This window comes from Podarcis bocagei (genome assembly GCF_964188305.1).
Source record: "Podarcis bocagei genome assembly, chromosome: 13".
Lineage (NCBI taxonomy): Eukaryota > Metazoa > Chordata > Lepidosauria > Squamata > Lacertidae > Podarcis > Podarcis bocagei.
The window spans coordinates 43,121,235-43,137,922 of record NC_138138.1 but is presented as its reverse complement, the minus strand read 5'-3'; the positions used below and the strand labels follow the sequence as shown (position 1 = coordinate 43,137,922).

At 47.1% G+C, this 16,688-nt stretch overlaps 2 protein-coding genes across 4 annotated transcripts in view; one reads left to right on the top strand and one right to left on the bottom strand.

Annotated features, from left to right (window-relative positions):
• The window catches only part of LOC308570901 (C-type lectin BpLec-like), a 107,939-nt gene that overhangs the window by 27,229 nt on the left and 64,022 nt on the right, over positions 1–16,688 (bottom strand). Inside the window, exon 1 of one of the 3 annotated variants that reach the window (XM_081165971.1) lies at positions 8,437–8,632. The exons of the other annotated variants lie outside the window; for them this stretch is intronic. The gene's annotated coding sequence lies outside the window, so the exon portion shown is untranslated. Of the gene's footprint in view, positions 1–8,436; positions 8,633–16,688 lie in introns of those variants that run through there. 3 annotated transcript variants of the gene reach the window in all.
• Positions 4,776–12,642, top strand: LOC308570907 (C-type lectin BpLec-like). The gene is made up of 6 exons (XM_081165982.1): positions 4,776–4,837; positions 5,991–6,063; positions 6,767–6,858; positions 8,073–8,213; positions 9,134–9,248; positions 12,390–12,642. The coding sequence occupies exons 2-6, from the start codon at positions 6,003–6,005 to the stop codon at positions 12,449–12,451; spliced, it is 471 nt and encodes a 156-aa protein (XP_081022108.1). The 5' UTR covers positions 4,776–4,837; positions 5,991–6,002; the 3' UTR covers positions 12,452–12,642.

Below are 16,688 nucleotides of genomic sequence, written 5' to 3'. Positions count from 1 at the left end.
AATCTGAACTCTTGCCAGACCACAGCCAATACAGGTCAGCTGCAGCACAGCTCCTGTACTTGTGTGGTCAGGCACCCCACCCCCATCGCCCGACTTCCAGAAAGAATCAGACAGGACAAAATTACCTTTTGGATTAAATCAGGCCACAGCTTTATGGATTACAGATGTAAGAGGGCCAGCCCTAGTCCAAAGTAAGACCCTCCGCATTCCACCAGCATTGAGTGATTTTCATTCTAGCTGCCACACACAAAAAAAGCTCCATAGGTTTTTATGTGTAATCTTGGAGGTTTATCTTCCCATAACCCAAGTAATGCCAACATAAGAGGCATAGTAGCATTTGTATTGAAAATGGGGCTTATTTCTCTGAACGCATCGGGCGAATAGTTGAGCATTCAACTACGACTCCACCACAGATGAAGATAAGATCCTTGAATCCTGTACCCCCTCCAGCAGCTGGGGTCTACATTATTAGTCAGGCAGGACAATCTTGGAGGTGTGGAGATACCATCTCTGAAGAAGCCTTAGCAAAGTTTCCCTCATTTTAGCTGACACTGATTTTAACAGGCTCTCAAATCTCCTTAGGATTTGACACCACCCACAAATAAGCTTATTTTGTGTGTCCTGTCCTTTATTTTCGTCTTGCGAAGCAAGCCCATAGGAAATTCATTTTGCGAAGCACCTCCAAAACGGAAAACCCTTTCATCTAGCGGGTTTTCCTTCTTGCGAGGCATTCGTCTTGCGGGGCACCACTGTAGAATGCCAGCTTTTAACCTGCGTGTGAAAATCATCAGAGATCGCAAAGAAAGGAATTTATGATAACAACAAGAAGAGAAAGGAAGTAATAAAGGACTATCCGGATCAAACTGGACAGAACTGTCTAATTAAAGCAGTAAGATAAGTGATGCTGTTTTGGACTCGTGCGGAGCTTGATGTATGGGTACCCCCAACAAAATCTAAAATTTGGCTGTATAATTTGGAACTAATGTGATATGGATAATGTGATGTGATTGGCCTGTTAATAAAAATTATTTTTTTTTAAAAAAAGAAATCAAACATGGCTCTCAAACTTTGCTCTGACTCTCTCTCTGGCTTGCTTCTAGGTCACACAACTCCCAAACTCTATTCCAAATTCTATCTTTGTCTACTGAGCTGGGAGAATGGCCCCACCTATTTTCTGGAGAGTAGGGCAAAGGGAAAACCACTTGGACATGTGCCTAGAAAACAAACAGAAGTTTGGATAAGCCTGCAGTGAACATGTCTCTAGTTGCAAATTGGCAAGCATTGCAGATCTCTAAGCAGTGGAGCTGCTTGGATTTCTGCAATGTGCTCTACGTGGGGCTACCTTTGAAGGTGACCCAAAAACTACAACTAATACAGAATGTGGCAGCCAGACTGGTGACTGGGAATGGCCACCGAGAAGATATAACACCAGTCCTGAAAGAGCTACATTGGCTCCCAGTACGTTTCCGAGCACAATTCAAAGTGTTGGTGCTGACCTTTAAAGCCCTAAACAGCCTCGGCCCAGTAGACATGAAGGAATGTCTCCACCCCCATTGTTCAGCCCGGACTCTGAGGTCCAGCTCCAAGGGCCTTCTGGTGGTTCCCTCACTGCGAGAAGTGAGATTACAGGGAACCAGGCAGAGGGCCTTCCCGGTAGTGGCACCCGCCTTTTGGAACACCCTGCCATCATATGTCAAGGAAATAAACAACTACCTGACTTTTAGAAGACATCTGAAGGCAGCCCTGTATGGCGAAGGTTTTAAAATTTGAAGTTCTATTCTGTATTTAGTATTCTGTTGGGAGCCGCCCAGAGTGGCTGGGGAAACCCAGCCAGATGGGCGGAGTATAATAATAATAATAATAATAATAATAATAATGAGTCAGCAACTGTGCTGCAGCATTTTGCAGTAACCACCTTCCAGCTCAAGTGTGAGGGAAGCCTTGAATATGGTGCATTGCACCAACCCACTGTTGAACCTGTTGTTTTCTGATCAACAGGGGATATCTGGGCTTCCACTGAGAAAGCAGGATCAAGGAGCATCCTCAGACTGCATACCTGCTCCTTCAGAGGAAGTGCAACTCCACCCATTCGGATACAGGAACCACTTACTCACAGTGCCTTCACCTTGCTCAGATTTATATTCCCCAAACTATGGATATATCATACTGATATCCCACCTCTCAACCATCCAGAACTGTTCTTTCAGAGGGATCCAAGTTGCCAAGGTACTCAGAAAGTGTAAGGTAGGATGCGTCTGGGATTTGGGCAGCAGAATGGCGCCCATGCAACTCTAGGGGGCTTTAAGGATTAGCAGCAAGGCTAAATTCATTTATTCATAAGGTGCATTTCTATGCAAATATGGAGATAAGAACACTGGGGAACATTGCAGGGATTTTGTAAACTATTATCTCAATCTGACCAGCAAACCATCTGCCAATATTTTTCAACCAGTGTGACTTAGCTATGATGGTGGCACACGCATTGGCAACCATGACGTTGGTTTGCAGAGCTTGTGCAATGAGCTGCAGCTGCTCAAGTTGTTTCTTCTGCAGAACTTAGATGCACAGGACCAATGGCAGACCTTGGGGGTCTCCCATTTCAGCAGTGCCTTGTGTGATGCCAAAATCCGGCACCCCTTTCCCCTCCGTTCTACATCATCATTGTGGGCCAAATCTGAGGTGCCCCCAGGGCTCCATGCTCAGGGTGACTGAACCAGTCATGCTCCCCCAAACCAGCCTCTGGCAGGAGCCCAGCCAACTTTTGCATCCGGCCACCATAAATACTTTTTAGTTTTCTGCCATTTATTTCCTTCCAGAAGTGCCAGCTCGGTGTGTGTGTGTGTGTGTGTGTGTGTGTGTGTGTGTGTGTGTGTGGCTAAGCACTTTGGGGCCCCTGAATAATTTTGGGGCCATAGCTGAGCCCCTTCAGTGTTCAGGGGGGTGGAGGAGGTTATGCGCAGAGCAGTGACGTCTGTGGCCGCCTCTCCTTCTGCAGCTGCCAGAGAAAGCCAGCTCCTCCTGACTTTGTGTACTCCAAGCAACCCAAGCACCAGCTTCTTCTCCTCCTCCTCAGCACTCGGGATGTTAGGATCACACTGCTTGGAATGCACAGTGCTAGGCATGTGTTTGATGTCACAGGCATGCACAAAATGCTGTTAGCCCTACAATGGAAGCAAATGAGAATTGGCACCAATAAGAGATTTTCTTCTGGGCTCATAGCTGTTTGGTAGGCAGTGCTGGTGTTAGGCTATTTGTGCCCTAGGCAATGCTAACTATATGCAACTCCCTCCCCAATTTCTAACTTCAATTTTCAAATACAGATGGGTAGCCGTGTTGGTCTGCCATAGTCAAAATAAAAAAAATCCTTCCAGTAGCACCTTAAAGACCAACTAAGTTAGTTCTTGGTATGAGCTTTCATGTGCATGCACACGAAAGCTCATACCAAGAACTAACTTAGTTGATCTTTAGGGTGCTACTGGAAGGATTTTTTTTATTTCAATTTTCAAAAACATTTCTTGTAGGAAAACCGGAAAGCACAATTTGCCAATTCTTTCAGGTAAAGTTCTGATGCTTGCGCACAGGGGTCAACAAACTTTTTCAGCAGAGGGCCAGTCCACTGTCCCTCAGACCTTGTGGGGGGCCGGACCATATTTTGAAAAATAAAAATAAAAAATGAAGAAATTCCTATGCCCCACAAATAACCCAGAGATGCATTTTAAATAAAAGGACACATTCTACTCATGTAAAAACACGCTGGTTCCCAGACTGTCCGCAGGCCGGATTTAGAAGGCGATTGGGTCAGATTCGGCCCCCAGGCTTTAGTTTGCCTGCCCATGCTTTAGCAGGTTCAGTTGATATAGTTGCCAAGCTAATTAGTCTACTGTTGAGTGTATGGTCATTCTTGTCAGCCATAGCTCATTAGAACAATGAATGCATTTCCTAAACAACATTAAGATGTGACTGTAAGAATTATGGCTAATTGCATTTTCCACTTTTTATTTACAGGTATATTATGTAACCCCCAATCAACTCTAGGGATTATCAGTGAGGGGGAAACAGATCTTCATTAGGGCCACACCAAAGGACAAAAAGGTCAAACCTGATATCCTTGCAGATTTTGGTTCCAGTAAATACAGGGGCTTGTCATGCTTGTGTAGTAAGGCACAACTAACATGGATGGGACTGGGGTGGGTCAGAGTGGTGGTGAGTTTGTGGCAATGTGAATGCAGCAGCAGAAGGAACTTGACATTAGGATAAACATATTAGCAACCAGACGTGCTAAGTTGGGCCAAACATTGGGGGGGGGGGACGAGATCCCACCCGTCGGACCACACCTGCTGTGGGCACCTGCCAGGACGCTCTGGCGATCACAGCGGGGGGCACACAGAGGGCAAAAACTGCCCTCCAAGCCTCCTGCCCGGTGCTCTGGCGATCATGGTGGGTGGCACCTAGAGGGGAAATTGCTTTCCAAGCGAAATGCCCCTGCCTGGCATGGGAGCACTCACCTGGGGGCAGTGGGGGATGGCAGCCACCTCAATATTGGGGGGGGGGGTCCTCAAAATATCAAGGGGGCTGAAGCTCCTTGCACCCGGTGCTCCTGTTAGCAATTACTCTGAATATCCATCCAATCAATTTGTCTGTGGTTTTCGGTGGAATTTGAAACCTGCCTTTTCTCTCTTAATCTGTAGTCCATATATGGGTAAGTGGTTCCTCTTCCTTCCTGCCTTTCCATGCCCTGCCCTAGCCAAGCTCTATATAAGAATGAGCCCAGCAGCCTGAGACACAGACCTGCCACTGTAGGAAGCAGCATCCATATCCTCAACAGGACGGAGCTTGGGTAAGTTGCAGGTCGGGATGAGCGAATCTGACAATTTTGGTCTTTTCCAGTCTTTCACATCAACTGGCAATTTTCTATTTTAAAAACCAGGACATCAGTGAACTTCTTCCAATGTACACATTTCTGGAATCCTTTCTCTTTTCTGTAATGCACTTCTAATGCTATTTTCATGTATATAGGCATTTTTATACATGCTGTATCCTAGTACAGTGGAAACTCGGAAGCTGAACGCATTTGAACTCGAACTTTTAGGCTCCTGAATGATCGAAAAATGGAAGTGATTGTTCTGGTTTTCGACTGATTTTCAGAAGCCGAATGTCCAGCGGCTTCCGATTGGCTGGAGCATGCTCCTGCAGCCAATTGGAAGCTGTGCCTCAATATTTTATTCAAGTTAGCATCCCTGGTCTAGAAACAGTGGAGGCTGGTATGTTAGGAGGAATGGGGCACAGCCCCACAAAGCTCCACCTGCCCTCAGAAAGTCCCAGTGTTTGGGTTCTTTCTTACATCTGGGTGGCACAGGCTGTCCCTTCCTTCTACCTGTTGTCCCTGGAGGGGAAAGAGAACAAAACCAGAATTGCTTGGCTCTGCCTGTCATTGACTCTGCCGCCACTTACCATTGGTTTTACTGCCTTCTGCCCTACAAATCCTACCAGTCCCAATGGACACCAGCCTCCACTGGTCCAGAATCCAGGATCTGTGATTCCTCAACAATGGCAAACTCTTTAGGTTCTCCCTTCTTTCCCTAACCTTCTCGTTTTTTTCCATTCTTTTCCTTCTCTTCTCATTTTTTAGAAATTCACATGAAGGAGAATTGTGATGTTAAGAGTATAAAATACTGTTTTATTTCTTCCTGCCATCACCACATGGACGAAATGGCAACCAGTGGGGATAGGTTTTGACCTTCCATAAAAGGTCAACCAGAAGATGGAACATGGTCAGCACTAGGTGCCTCTGCACACGAACCTTATTTGACTCCATGATACTTCAACAATCGCCAACTTTAAGTTTTGGGTTCTCTCTTCTTTCTCTAATCTTCCCATTTATGATTTTAAGAACAGAAAATACTGATTTACTTCTTCCTGCTATCACCACATTGACAATGCCAATGAGTAAGGATAAGTTTTTAATTTGCTGCACATTTCCTTCCACTGAGGTCAACCGGAAGATGGGGGTTGTCACAAACCTTTGCCTTTTTGGTTTCCTGGTCTCCTATTCTTTCCCAGGAGGTGAGTGCTTTAACAATTATCTTGGAATTCCCCAGAAATTTTAATTGGGGTTAAGCTCATGAGAAGAGAAGACTCCCTGGAAAAGACCCTGATGTTGGGAAAGATTGAGGGCACAAGGAGAAGGGGATGACAGAGGACGAGATGGTTGGACAGTGTTCTAGAAGTTACTAACATGAGTTTGACCAAACTGTGAGAGGCACTGGAAGACAGGAGTGCCTGGTGTGCTCTGGTCCATGGGGTCACGAAGAGTTGGAAATGACTAAATGACTGAACAACAAATATTTATAAAAACAAAACTACTTGTCAGATTTCCAGGTGATGATAACCCAGCTAAGGCTGTTGGAATAAATAACCAGGCAATGGAAGCAGGTCCATTAGGGTGAATAGGAAACCGCCCTACCAACCTCAATCTGCTCTGAACCACTCCTCATATTCATATTGACAACCAGTCAGGGAGTGGTGCTGCCTGTCATTGACTCTGGATCCACTTACTGTTTGCCTCCTTGCTTTCTGTCCCAATTTCATATTGGTGCCATGGGGTACCAGTCACCAATGGAAGCAGGAATGTTTAAATTAGGGCTGCATTCATTAATCTTAAAATTATCTGTGCAAATTCGTAGGTGAAGTAGGATTCCACATTGAAAATTGCATTCTAACAGCTTTTGTCCCCCTCCCCCATCTTTTTCTTCTTTTACTCCTACAGTACAGGCCAGATCCTGTCCCAGGAATTGGATGAAATCCCAGGGCAGCTGCTATGCATATTTTGACTCTCAGAAAACTTGGTCTGAAGCTGAGGTAAGAAGCTGTTTCTCACCAACCAAGCTGTCACATCAGGTGCTGTCATGGGTTTCAGATGACATTTTTGTGAGGAGGGCTATCAGTGTGAGCTGTTGGGAGACAATACCTGGCCAGCATCTTGGTATAATCAAAAGAGAGTTGCTCACCCATTGTGTTCAATTAACCTGTTTCCACAGGAGCCAAGAAAGCTTAATTAACAGTCAGGAGAGATTGCCTGGCAAGAAGGTACCACCTCACAAGTGAAAAGATACAAGATATCTCTGCCCCTTTGTCCCTTTGTCCCTCCAGCTTGCATGTGAGCAGGAGGGACCTCAGGGCTCACTCAGCTGGGGGGGGTGGAGTGGAGCCTTCCCACCCCCAAGCCAAGAACCCCAAACAAGCTGTGTCATCCTCAGCTCTGCAGGGTGTTGGGATGAAAGTGCCTCATATCTTGCAATGAGAGCTGTGGACGTTTCACCCCATGCCTTGAGGGCTGGGGCCAATGCAGATTGTTGTTTCAACATCATTGTGTATCGCCAGATTGTGATGTTTGGCTGGTGATACATCATGGTGTTGAAAACCTGACATCACCCAGCTATATACAGTTAAGAACAACTATTTCAAACATTAAGATAATAGTTAAATTCAAGGATAAGCTACAAAACCAGATTAAAACACAGGTCAACATTCCACATGCCTGCATAAAGGTAAAGGGACCCCTGACCATTAGGTCCAGTCGTGACCAGTGGCGTAGCGTGGGTTGTCAGCACCCGGGGCAAGGCAAGTAATTTGCACCCCCTAACCCGTGGATTTGTGCCCCCTAACCCTAACCCCCAGATGTTGCGCCTGGTGCGACCGGCCCCCCTGCACCCCCCACGCTACGCCACTGGTCGTGACCGACTCTGGGGTTGCACGCTCATCTCGCTCTATAGTCCGAGGGAGCCGGCGTTTGTCTGCAGACAGCCTCTGGGTCATGTGGCCAGCATGACTAAGCGCTTCTGGCGAACCAGAGCAGCGCACGGAAAAGCCGTTTACCTTCCCGCCGGAGCAGTCCCTATTTATCTACTTGCACTTTGACGGGCTTTCAAACTGCTAGGTTAGCAGGAACAGGGACCAAGCAACAGGAGCTCACCCCGGGAAAGAGTCGTGTGTGTGTGTGTGTGTGTGTGTGTGTGTGTGTGTGTGTGTTAGTAATAGTGGTGGAGCTTATTTACTTGCTTGGCTATTCTCAGAATGAGTGCCTGAGCTATGGCTGTGGGACCCATCTTGCCTCCATCCTCAATGAGAAAGAGTCAGATGCGGTGGCCAATTACATCTCTGCAAAGCAGAAAAACGCAAGCCAGGTCTGGATTGGGCTGCATGATCCCACTGAGGTGAGTTGCCTTTACTTTCTCAATTTCAGGCCATTGTCACTGAGTAATGGCTTCTTAGCATCACCATTCCATCCTTACCCGAATCGTCTCCCCAGATTACTCCAATATGTGACTTTTCCACAATTTTCTAATAGAATCCTCCTCTAATATTGTTGTGGAAGTGGGGAGATGATTAACATATTCAGTCCTCCTGGCAAACTGGGAATAATATCCCCTCACTCACCCAAGTTTAGGATATTCCGCCATTCTTCAGCAGAGTTTCTTTTTCTTTGAGGAAAATAAGTGGCTCACGTAAATGTAAACTAAGCTTTGAATAATAAAGAAAACTGTAACAAAATAGCAAAATAAGAGAAACTAAATACAACAACATGAGGCTAGTCTGAGGCAAGAAGCGAGAAGATGCAATTGGTCCCTCTTAACTGATATTCTTAACGGAACACAGACTCTGAAGGGAGGGGCTCCAGACTTGTGTCCGGAGCAAAACACACAAGTCCCGCCCACCAGATACCAAGCACTCTACTATTCAAATTAGGTCCCAGTGTTTTTCCTACAAATACAATTGTACCTTGGTTCTCGAACACCTTGTGACTCAAACGTTTTGGCTTCTAAACACCGTAAACCCGGAAGTGAGTTTTCCAGTTTGTAAACGTTCTTTGAAACCCTAACGTCTGATGTGACTTCCGTAGCTTCTGATTGAGTGCAGGAAGCTCCTGCAGCCTATTGGAAGCCACACTTTGGTTTTTGAACGTTTTCGGAAGTCGAACGGGCTTCCGGAAAGGATTCCATTAGAGAACCAAGGTACAACTGTATCTCCATCATAACTGGCAATAGCTTCATAACTGGCCAACTCTCCACGTGATCTTTGCATTGGCCTCCTCGTTTTAAATGAATGTATGATCTGTTCTATCACATTGCTGCAGAAAGGACATTGGAGGTGGTTGGATGACGAGATCTACAATTACAAACGCTGGGATTCTCATCGCCCAGACAACTACAACAATGAAGAATATTGTGTGCATCTGCTAAAGGACGCAGGTAAGCAAGCAATTTGTAGGGACTGATAAAAAAAAGGTTTTATGCCTATCGCTCCATCAGTTTCAAGTATTTTAAAGGGTAGTATCTGACTTTAAAAATCAAAATGATCAAACTCAATATACTTTGGATAGTCATTGCTATTGATGGTCCATTCATTTGAAAGGTTTACTCTGGGTATTAGTTGAGTGAATACAGTGGCAGAGCTTCATGCTCTGGCACCAGGGGGGGCGGAGAGCAGGTGGGGGAGGAGCTGGTGCACATCCTGGGGGCAGGGGGCTCTGCTTGCGGGGCTGGGGCACCCAGCACTGGTGGGGGGAAGCCACGATGGCACCCTGCCCGGATCGCCCTGCCAGGGGCAGGACACTCCCCTCTCACTCCTCTTCCTCTGCCAGTGAGTGGATACACTCTCAGCCTGGTGTTTCTCTGTACTAAGGTTCACAAGTCAATATTACGCTAAGACCAGACCATGTCATTAACGAGGAGGCAGGTTTAGTTGTTGTTTGAAGACTATGGAGGACTTGACCTGGCATGTGTAACAGAGACTTGGCTGGATGAAGAAGATGGGCCTGTCCTTGCCACTGCTTGTCTACCAGGTTTCTCTTACACACAGCAACCCAGCTCATATGGGCGGGGAGGCGAGGTTGCAGTGAGTTTTAGGAAGTCAATAGCTTGCACCAGGCGTCCTATTGGGAAGACCCAGTTTTCTGAGCGTGTGTTCTGGAAGTTGGACAACAGGAACAGTACAGGATTCCTTTTGGTGTACTGACCTCCCCGGTGTACCAAGGATTCCCTGACTGAGCTGCTTCAGGTCGTGGCGGATGTTCTCCTGGAGACACCTAGTTTGGTTGTCCTAGGGGATTTAACATCCATGCTGACACGACCTTACAAGGCACTGCTTGGGACTTCATGGGAAAGCATGACCTCCATGGGGATGTCCCTGAATGAATTTCGCCCAACTCATTGTTGCGGACATGCCTTAGACCTGGAGTTCACCTCTATGGATGTGGGTGATCTGACACTAAGTAAAAGCGAAACAAAAGAAGTGCCATGGTCAGATCACTTCCTGGTGCTGCAACCCTTTCCCTCTGCAGGGAGGTGGGACTGATTTGGACCCCCCCCACACTTAATGGATTCAAATGGTTTCCAGAGTGTAGTAGGGGATGTTTTATCCCATGTTGATGGCCTTTCAGCTGATTCCCCTCTGGCCCGCTGGAATGCAGAGTTAACCAGAGCTATCAACTGTCTGGCTCCGAAGCGCTCTCTCCAACTGCATGGAGCCTGGCAGCCTCATGGTTTCCCCCAGAGCTGAGGGTGATGAAACAATCACTGAGGTGGCAATAGCACCAGTGGTGGAAATCAGACCAGAAACGGGTTAGAGCTCAATGTTGAACCTACCAAGTGGCAATAGCGATGGTGAAGAGGTCCTTCTTCACTGCCTCTATTGCATCTGCAGAAAACAGCAGCAAGAGACTCTTTCAGGTGGTTCACAATCTAACAGAACCACCTTCACCATTGGGGCCTGGTAAGGACCCCAAGATCTCCTGCAATGATTTTGCAACTTTTTTGCAGGCAAAGCCGCTCAGATTCGGAAAGAGGTAGACGCCATCATGGGAGCAGGGCTGGGACAGGAGAGTGCTAGAGTCCTGTCTATTCCAGTTGCATGGGATCAGTTGCATGACCTCCGAGGATGTGGACAGGCTGCTTGGATGAGTGAAACTGACCACCTGTCTCCTCGATCCTTGCCCATCCTGGCTCATAAAAGTGAGCTGGGAAGGGCAGGGTGATGGACTCCGGGGGATAGTGAATGCTTCCCTCTGTGAGCAAGCTTTCCCGGAACCGCTGAAAGAGTCAGTTATTAAACCGCGTCTTTAAAAAACATCTTTGGACATGGCCAATATGGACAACTATCACCCAGTCTCAAATCTTCCATTCTTGGGCAAAGTGACTGAGCTGAACAACTCCAAGCACGCCTGGAGGATGTGGACCATTTGGATCCCTTCCAATTGGGATTCAGGCCTCATCATGGGACTGAAACTGCCTTGGTCACGCTGGTCAATGATCTCTGGTGGACTAGGGACAAGGGTGAAAGCTGTTTCCTAGTTCTGCTGGATCTCTCAGCGGCCTTTGATACCATCAACCATGACATCCTTCTGGACTGTCTAGAGGCGCTAGGAGCTGGGGGCACTGTTATATAGTGGTTCTGCTCCTTCCTCCTGGGCCATGTTCAGAAAGTGGTGGTGGGAGGCTCTCACTTGTTGGGTGCCTCAGGGTTCTGTCCTCTCCCCCATGCTTTTCAACATCTACATGCAGCTGCTGGGAGAGATCATCAGCGGGTTTGGGCTGGGTGTTCATCAGTATGCAGATGATACCCAGCTCTACCTCTCTTTCAAATCAGAACCAGTGAAGGCGGTGAAGGTCCTTTTTGAGTGTTTGGAGGCAGTTGGAGGATGGATGGCAGCTAACAGATTGAGGCTGAATCCTGACAAGACAGAAGTACTGTTTTGGGGGGACAGGGGGATGGCAGGTGTGGAGGACTCTCTGGTTCTGAATGGGGTAACTGAAGGACCAGATGTGAAGCCTGGGACTCATTTTAGACTCACAGCTGTCCGTGGAGCCACAGGCCAATTCTGTGTTCAGGGCAGCTGCCTACCAGCTCCATCTGGTATGCAGGCTGAGACCCTACCTGCTTGCAGACTGTCTTGCCAGAGTGGTTCATGCTCTAGTTATCTCCTGCTTTGACTACTGCAATGCGCTCTGTGTGAGGCTACCTTTGAAGGTGAGCCAGAAACTGCAATTAATCCAGAATGCAGCACTAGACTGGTGACTGGGAGTCACCGTGCAGAGACTGTATAACACTGGTCCTGAAAGACCTACATTGGCTCCCACTACGTTTCTGAGCACAATTCAAAGTGTTGGTGCTGATCTCAATGGTCTCAGCCCAGTATACCTGAAGGAGTGGCTCCACCCCTATTGTTCAACCTGGGCACAGAGGTCCAGCTCTGAGGGCCTTCTGGTGGTTCCCTCAATATTATTAAAGTCTGAATCCATTTTATTCCCCCTACACATTGGGGAAAGGAATAATAGGCAATAAGAAGTAACTTTCCTTATTTCTTGAATTATAATTTTTGTTTTGAATTTCAGGTTTTAAGAAGTGGAATGATGTACAATGCAACAACAAATATGCCTTCATCTGCAAGCGATAACTCTAAAGGAGACTTCCCTTCTCCACTGTGTTGGCTGGGAAGCTGCCTTGACATTATTTCTGCTCTCTCTCATCACTTTCAAAATAGCCATTGCTATAGAGATGCCTCTTCAATTTCCCCCTTCCCTTTGAAATTTTCTTGGACCTGCAGCAGAGCATCATCTTAATAAATTCTCTTCCATGCATATTTTCCTTATTGCATTGCTGTTCTGCTTTGTCTATCCATACTTACAAGCACGGCCACCCCACCTACGAGGCAAGGTGAAGTTCTTGCCTCAGACGGCAAGCTGGGATGGGTAGCAGATTGGCCTCCTGCTCTTGTTCACTGTCTCCTCCGTCTCCACCAGCCTGCCCTGCTTGCGTCCACATTCCCTCCTATAATGCAAGGACATCATAGATGATAGGAGAGACCTGCCCCTGTTACATGGGTGCATTATGTATGTGCCCTGAGGGAATGGTAAAGAGAATGATGATGAGGGCATTGGCACTGGAAGGCCTTTTCTGGGTGAGTGCCAGCTGCCCACAAGTGGTGACCTGGGGGTGAGTGACAGGGGTGCCATGTTAGCTAGAATCGCATGGGGTGGCAGGAGCTGAAGTCACAGGAGGAGAGAAGGTTATCCTGGCTCTGCCTTTACCTCTTCCACAAACCCAAGTGCTCAATCCCTTCCTGAAGCCATTTACTAGGTACTGGAGTCAGGAACATTGGCATGTTGCTGTTAGTTAGGATAAGCCTGACTTTCAGCATAGCTGACATGAAAGGCTGTAGAGGATTGGTTCCTCCTTTGCAAGGTGTGTAGTTCTTGGGCAGGCAGGTGAAGCAGGAAAGAACAGCATCCCCTACCATGTAAAGGAGGCCCATTGTCTTTTAGACTTCTTAACTATGATTCTTGGGGGTGCAATTTTCTCATTTGCTTCAGTTGCCAGGATGCCTTGGGCTGGCCTGCCTTAGGGACACTTCTTCTACCATCACCGCTGCTCACAACAAAGAGAGCATTCATACCTCAACGTAGCTACAAATTCCCATCCTAAAGCACACTCCTTTTCTCAGAGCTCCTCATACTGTTGATACTATAACCAGAATTGTGTAAGCCATAAAGTGAGGATAGGGAAAATTACAAGAGGATCCCACAGCATGTGACTGTTGGGATACCTCCGGGGAGATGGGGGCAATTGGCTCCAGCCCACCGGCCGGCAGCCGGGCAAACTCCGGTTCTTGGAACAGCATCAAAACTGCCACTCAAGCCTCAGAGACCTTTAGAGCACGTAAGCTAGCAGAGATAAGAACTCTTTGCAACAGAAGTAGCGGACAGAGGCATATGTTAGCATATTTACAAGCATTTATTCAGCATCAGGACAGAAGAAAAAACATGTCTGCTTCCCTTTGTGTCCAAGTAAATGGCACAGGCAAAAGCTATATACAACAGAAGTTCCCAGCAGACTGTGCTGGAAGTAAACTGACATGTGACATACAGCAACTCTACATGCCTGTTCTAAAGGTGGAACGAAACTATATCCTAGCAGTGACCTCTGACAAGGCCTGGGATGCTGCATTGTTCATTCGACCAGCCCCAGCAAAAGCTGCCTAGATCTTCCAGTGCAGCCTGGGATAGAAGGAGAAATACTCTTAAGCATTCACAGTTACACACAAAACATTTTTGCCAATCATGATAAACAGAAAATTACAACCCATGTGTTTAAGTAAGAATTTTAACTTGCTGCACCTGTGAGATGTTTGATGGCTTTATGGTTGTATTTCTGATTCATTTTATATTTTTTGTTTTGTGCAATGGCTACGGTATATCAACAAGCAACAGCCCCGTGGTGACAAGCAGACATGGCAAATGGGGTGGGGCATAGGCGTTTCACAAATGTTTTCTCAGTAGGAAGAAAGCCTCGATCTTTCAAGCAAGGTAATTCTGAGTAGCCACCCAATTGCCTTTTGTACTGCAAAGGCAGTACTGTATACTGTACTTGGGGAGTGACTGAAATAATGTTGAAGCGGAGGAAAGTGCTTTAACAAACCTATCTCAGTACAGAAGCAGACTCTTGTCCTTTGCCTGATGTCAGGGCTAGCAGCATATATCACCAGCTTCCCCTGTTCCTTTTCTGCTGCTCTGGGAGGCTCCTCTCCAGAGTCCCAGGTTCCTTCCTCTGATTGCTTAGCAGCAGCAATTATGTGATTAAGGATCCTTAGCAATGATGCTGCCTGTCAAAGGCTCAGATGGTTGCCTCTATGTTCCTTTTACCCCCCCCCCCGCCTGGTGACCCTGTTTGTACTTTAAATGTATTAAGAGCTGTAACTCAACCGGAATGGTACGGATTGCTGTCTTATAATGGTGACATTGTACCAGGACTGCCTGCAAGCATTCCAGAGTCTGAACTTTTCTTTTCTTTTCTTTTTTTTAAAAATATTTTTATTGCATTTTTTTCAGACATAAACAGAAAACAGAAAGAGAAAAAAGAAAAAGAAAAATGTAAAAGAAGATAAAAAAGATCATAACCCTTCAACAGCTTATTCCAATGAACTTTTCTTTTCTTAAAGTAAATCTTTTCCTGCCTAGAAGCAAACCTAGCAGTTTCTCAGACAGACAACTAGCATGCCAGCAATTTGTAGCTATTTTTAGGTTTGACTGCAGTGAGCCGCACTGCTGGGGGCAGGTCCCTTAGGTGCTGTGCTCCTCGTCCCCTGCGACCACCACCTAAACTTGAGTTGGTGCTCTTAGACCTTGAGTTGCAAAGATGGATGGACTGAGAAGGTCATAGTCACGGGTTGCAGTGAATGGCTGCAGAGAGCAAGCCTTGAAGGTTCAATTGTTGAAGGGGTAAAAACAAGGGTGCTCTGCACCCCTAAAGAAAACTCAAAAGGGAGTTTTGGGTGCAGGGTTTTGGCAACGCCAAATTGCGAGCTCCCCTGATAACCCCACCACTCTGAAAGGGGAGGTGGGGGGGAAAGACAGGGTTGAGCCAAAGCACAGGAATCCATTGCTAACCCCTCCCCCCAATGAGAAGCCTCAGGCTCCGGCTGTAAAGCGGTTAATGTCTGTTGAGGGAGGGGGCCCAACCCATTTGCCGTCTTGCCCTGAGCCCCCTAGTCCCACTTCACCTCACCGGGAAGCGAGCTTTGCTTGATTACATTTCAACACTTGCTGGATGCAGGGATTAGAGGGGGTCTGGCACCTCGCTCCCAACTCATAACATTACTATGTCAAATTGACCTCTGCACCAACTATTTCTTAACAACTATTTCTTAACAAATGCAACTATTTCTTAACAAGGGTGACTTGGCTATAGAGGTGGAATAGGCATTAGCAACCACGCTTTGGGTTTGCACAGCTTCCACAAAGAGCTACAGTTGGTCAAGTTCCTTCTTCTGCAGAACTGTTACATTTGCAGGATCCTTTTCACCTTTTGCACCAGGTCATACTTATTATCTACTTGCAAATTTCTTCCACCTCTTTCCTTCTGATTTTATGTGCCTCTCTGCCAGGGGTGCCAGCTTGGGGGTGGGGCTGAGCTCTTTGGGCGCCCCAAATGATTTTTTTGGCTGGGGCGGAGCTCACATAATATTCAGGGGACAGAGGAGGCTGGGCACCAAGCCGCAGTTCCCATGGCTGGTTTCTCCCCCCCCCCCCGGATGTTCCTCTTTTCTGTGTGTATTATTTTTATTAATTTTTTCTATTTTACAATTTAGTATATTCATTTAAACAACCTTTCCTAGTTTCCTAGTTTCCTAGTTCTGCTGGATCTCTCAGCAGCCTTTGACACCATCGACCATAACATCCTTCTGGACCGTCTAGAGGTGCTGGGAGCTGGGGGCACTGTTATACGGTGGTTCTGCTCCTTTCTCCTGGGCCGTGTCCAGAAAGTGGTGGTGGGGGATGAGTGTTCAGACCCCTGGGCTCTCACTTGTGGGGTGCCTCAGGGTTCTGTCCTCTCCCCCATGCTTTTTAATATCTATATGAAGCCGTTGGGAGAGATCATCAGCAGGTTTGGTGACCCGGAAACTGCAATTAATCCAGAATGCGGCAGCTAGACTGGTGACCTGGAGTGGCCGCCAGGACCACATAACACTGGTCCTGAGAGATCTGCATTGGCTCCCAGTATGTTTCCGAGCACAAATCAAAGTGTTGGTGCTGACCTTTAAAGCTCTACTCGGCCTCGGTCCTGTGTACTTGAAGGAGCGTCTCCACCCCCATCATTCACCCCGGACACTGAGATCTAGCACCGAGGGCCTTCTG

Bases quoted from the DNA above. Each gene is read 5' to 3' on its own strand.
- LOC308570907 (XM_081165982.1), top strand. From the start codon at position 6,003: ATGGGGGTTGTCACAAACCTTTGCCTTTTTGGTTTCCTGGTCTCCTAT. The intron at 6,859-8,072 runs GTAAGAAGCTGT...GGCTATTCTCAG, and splicing joins AAACTTGGTCTGAAGCTGAG to AATGAGTGCCTGAGCTATGG. The intron at 8,214-9,133 runs GTGAGTTGCCTT...ACATTGCTGCAG, and splicing joins GGCTGCATGATCCCACTGAG to AAAGGACATTGGAGGTGGTT.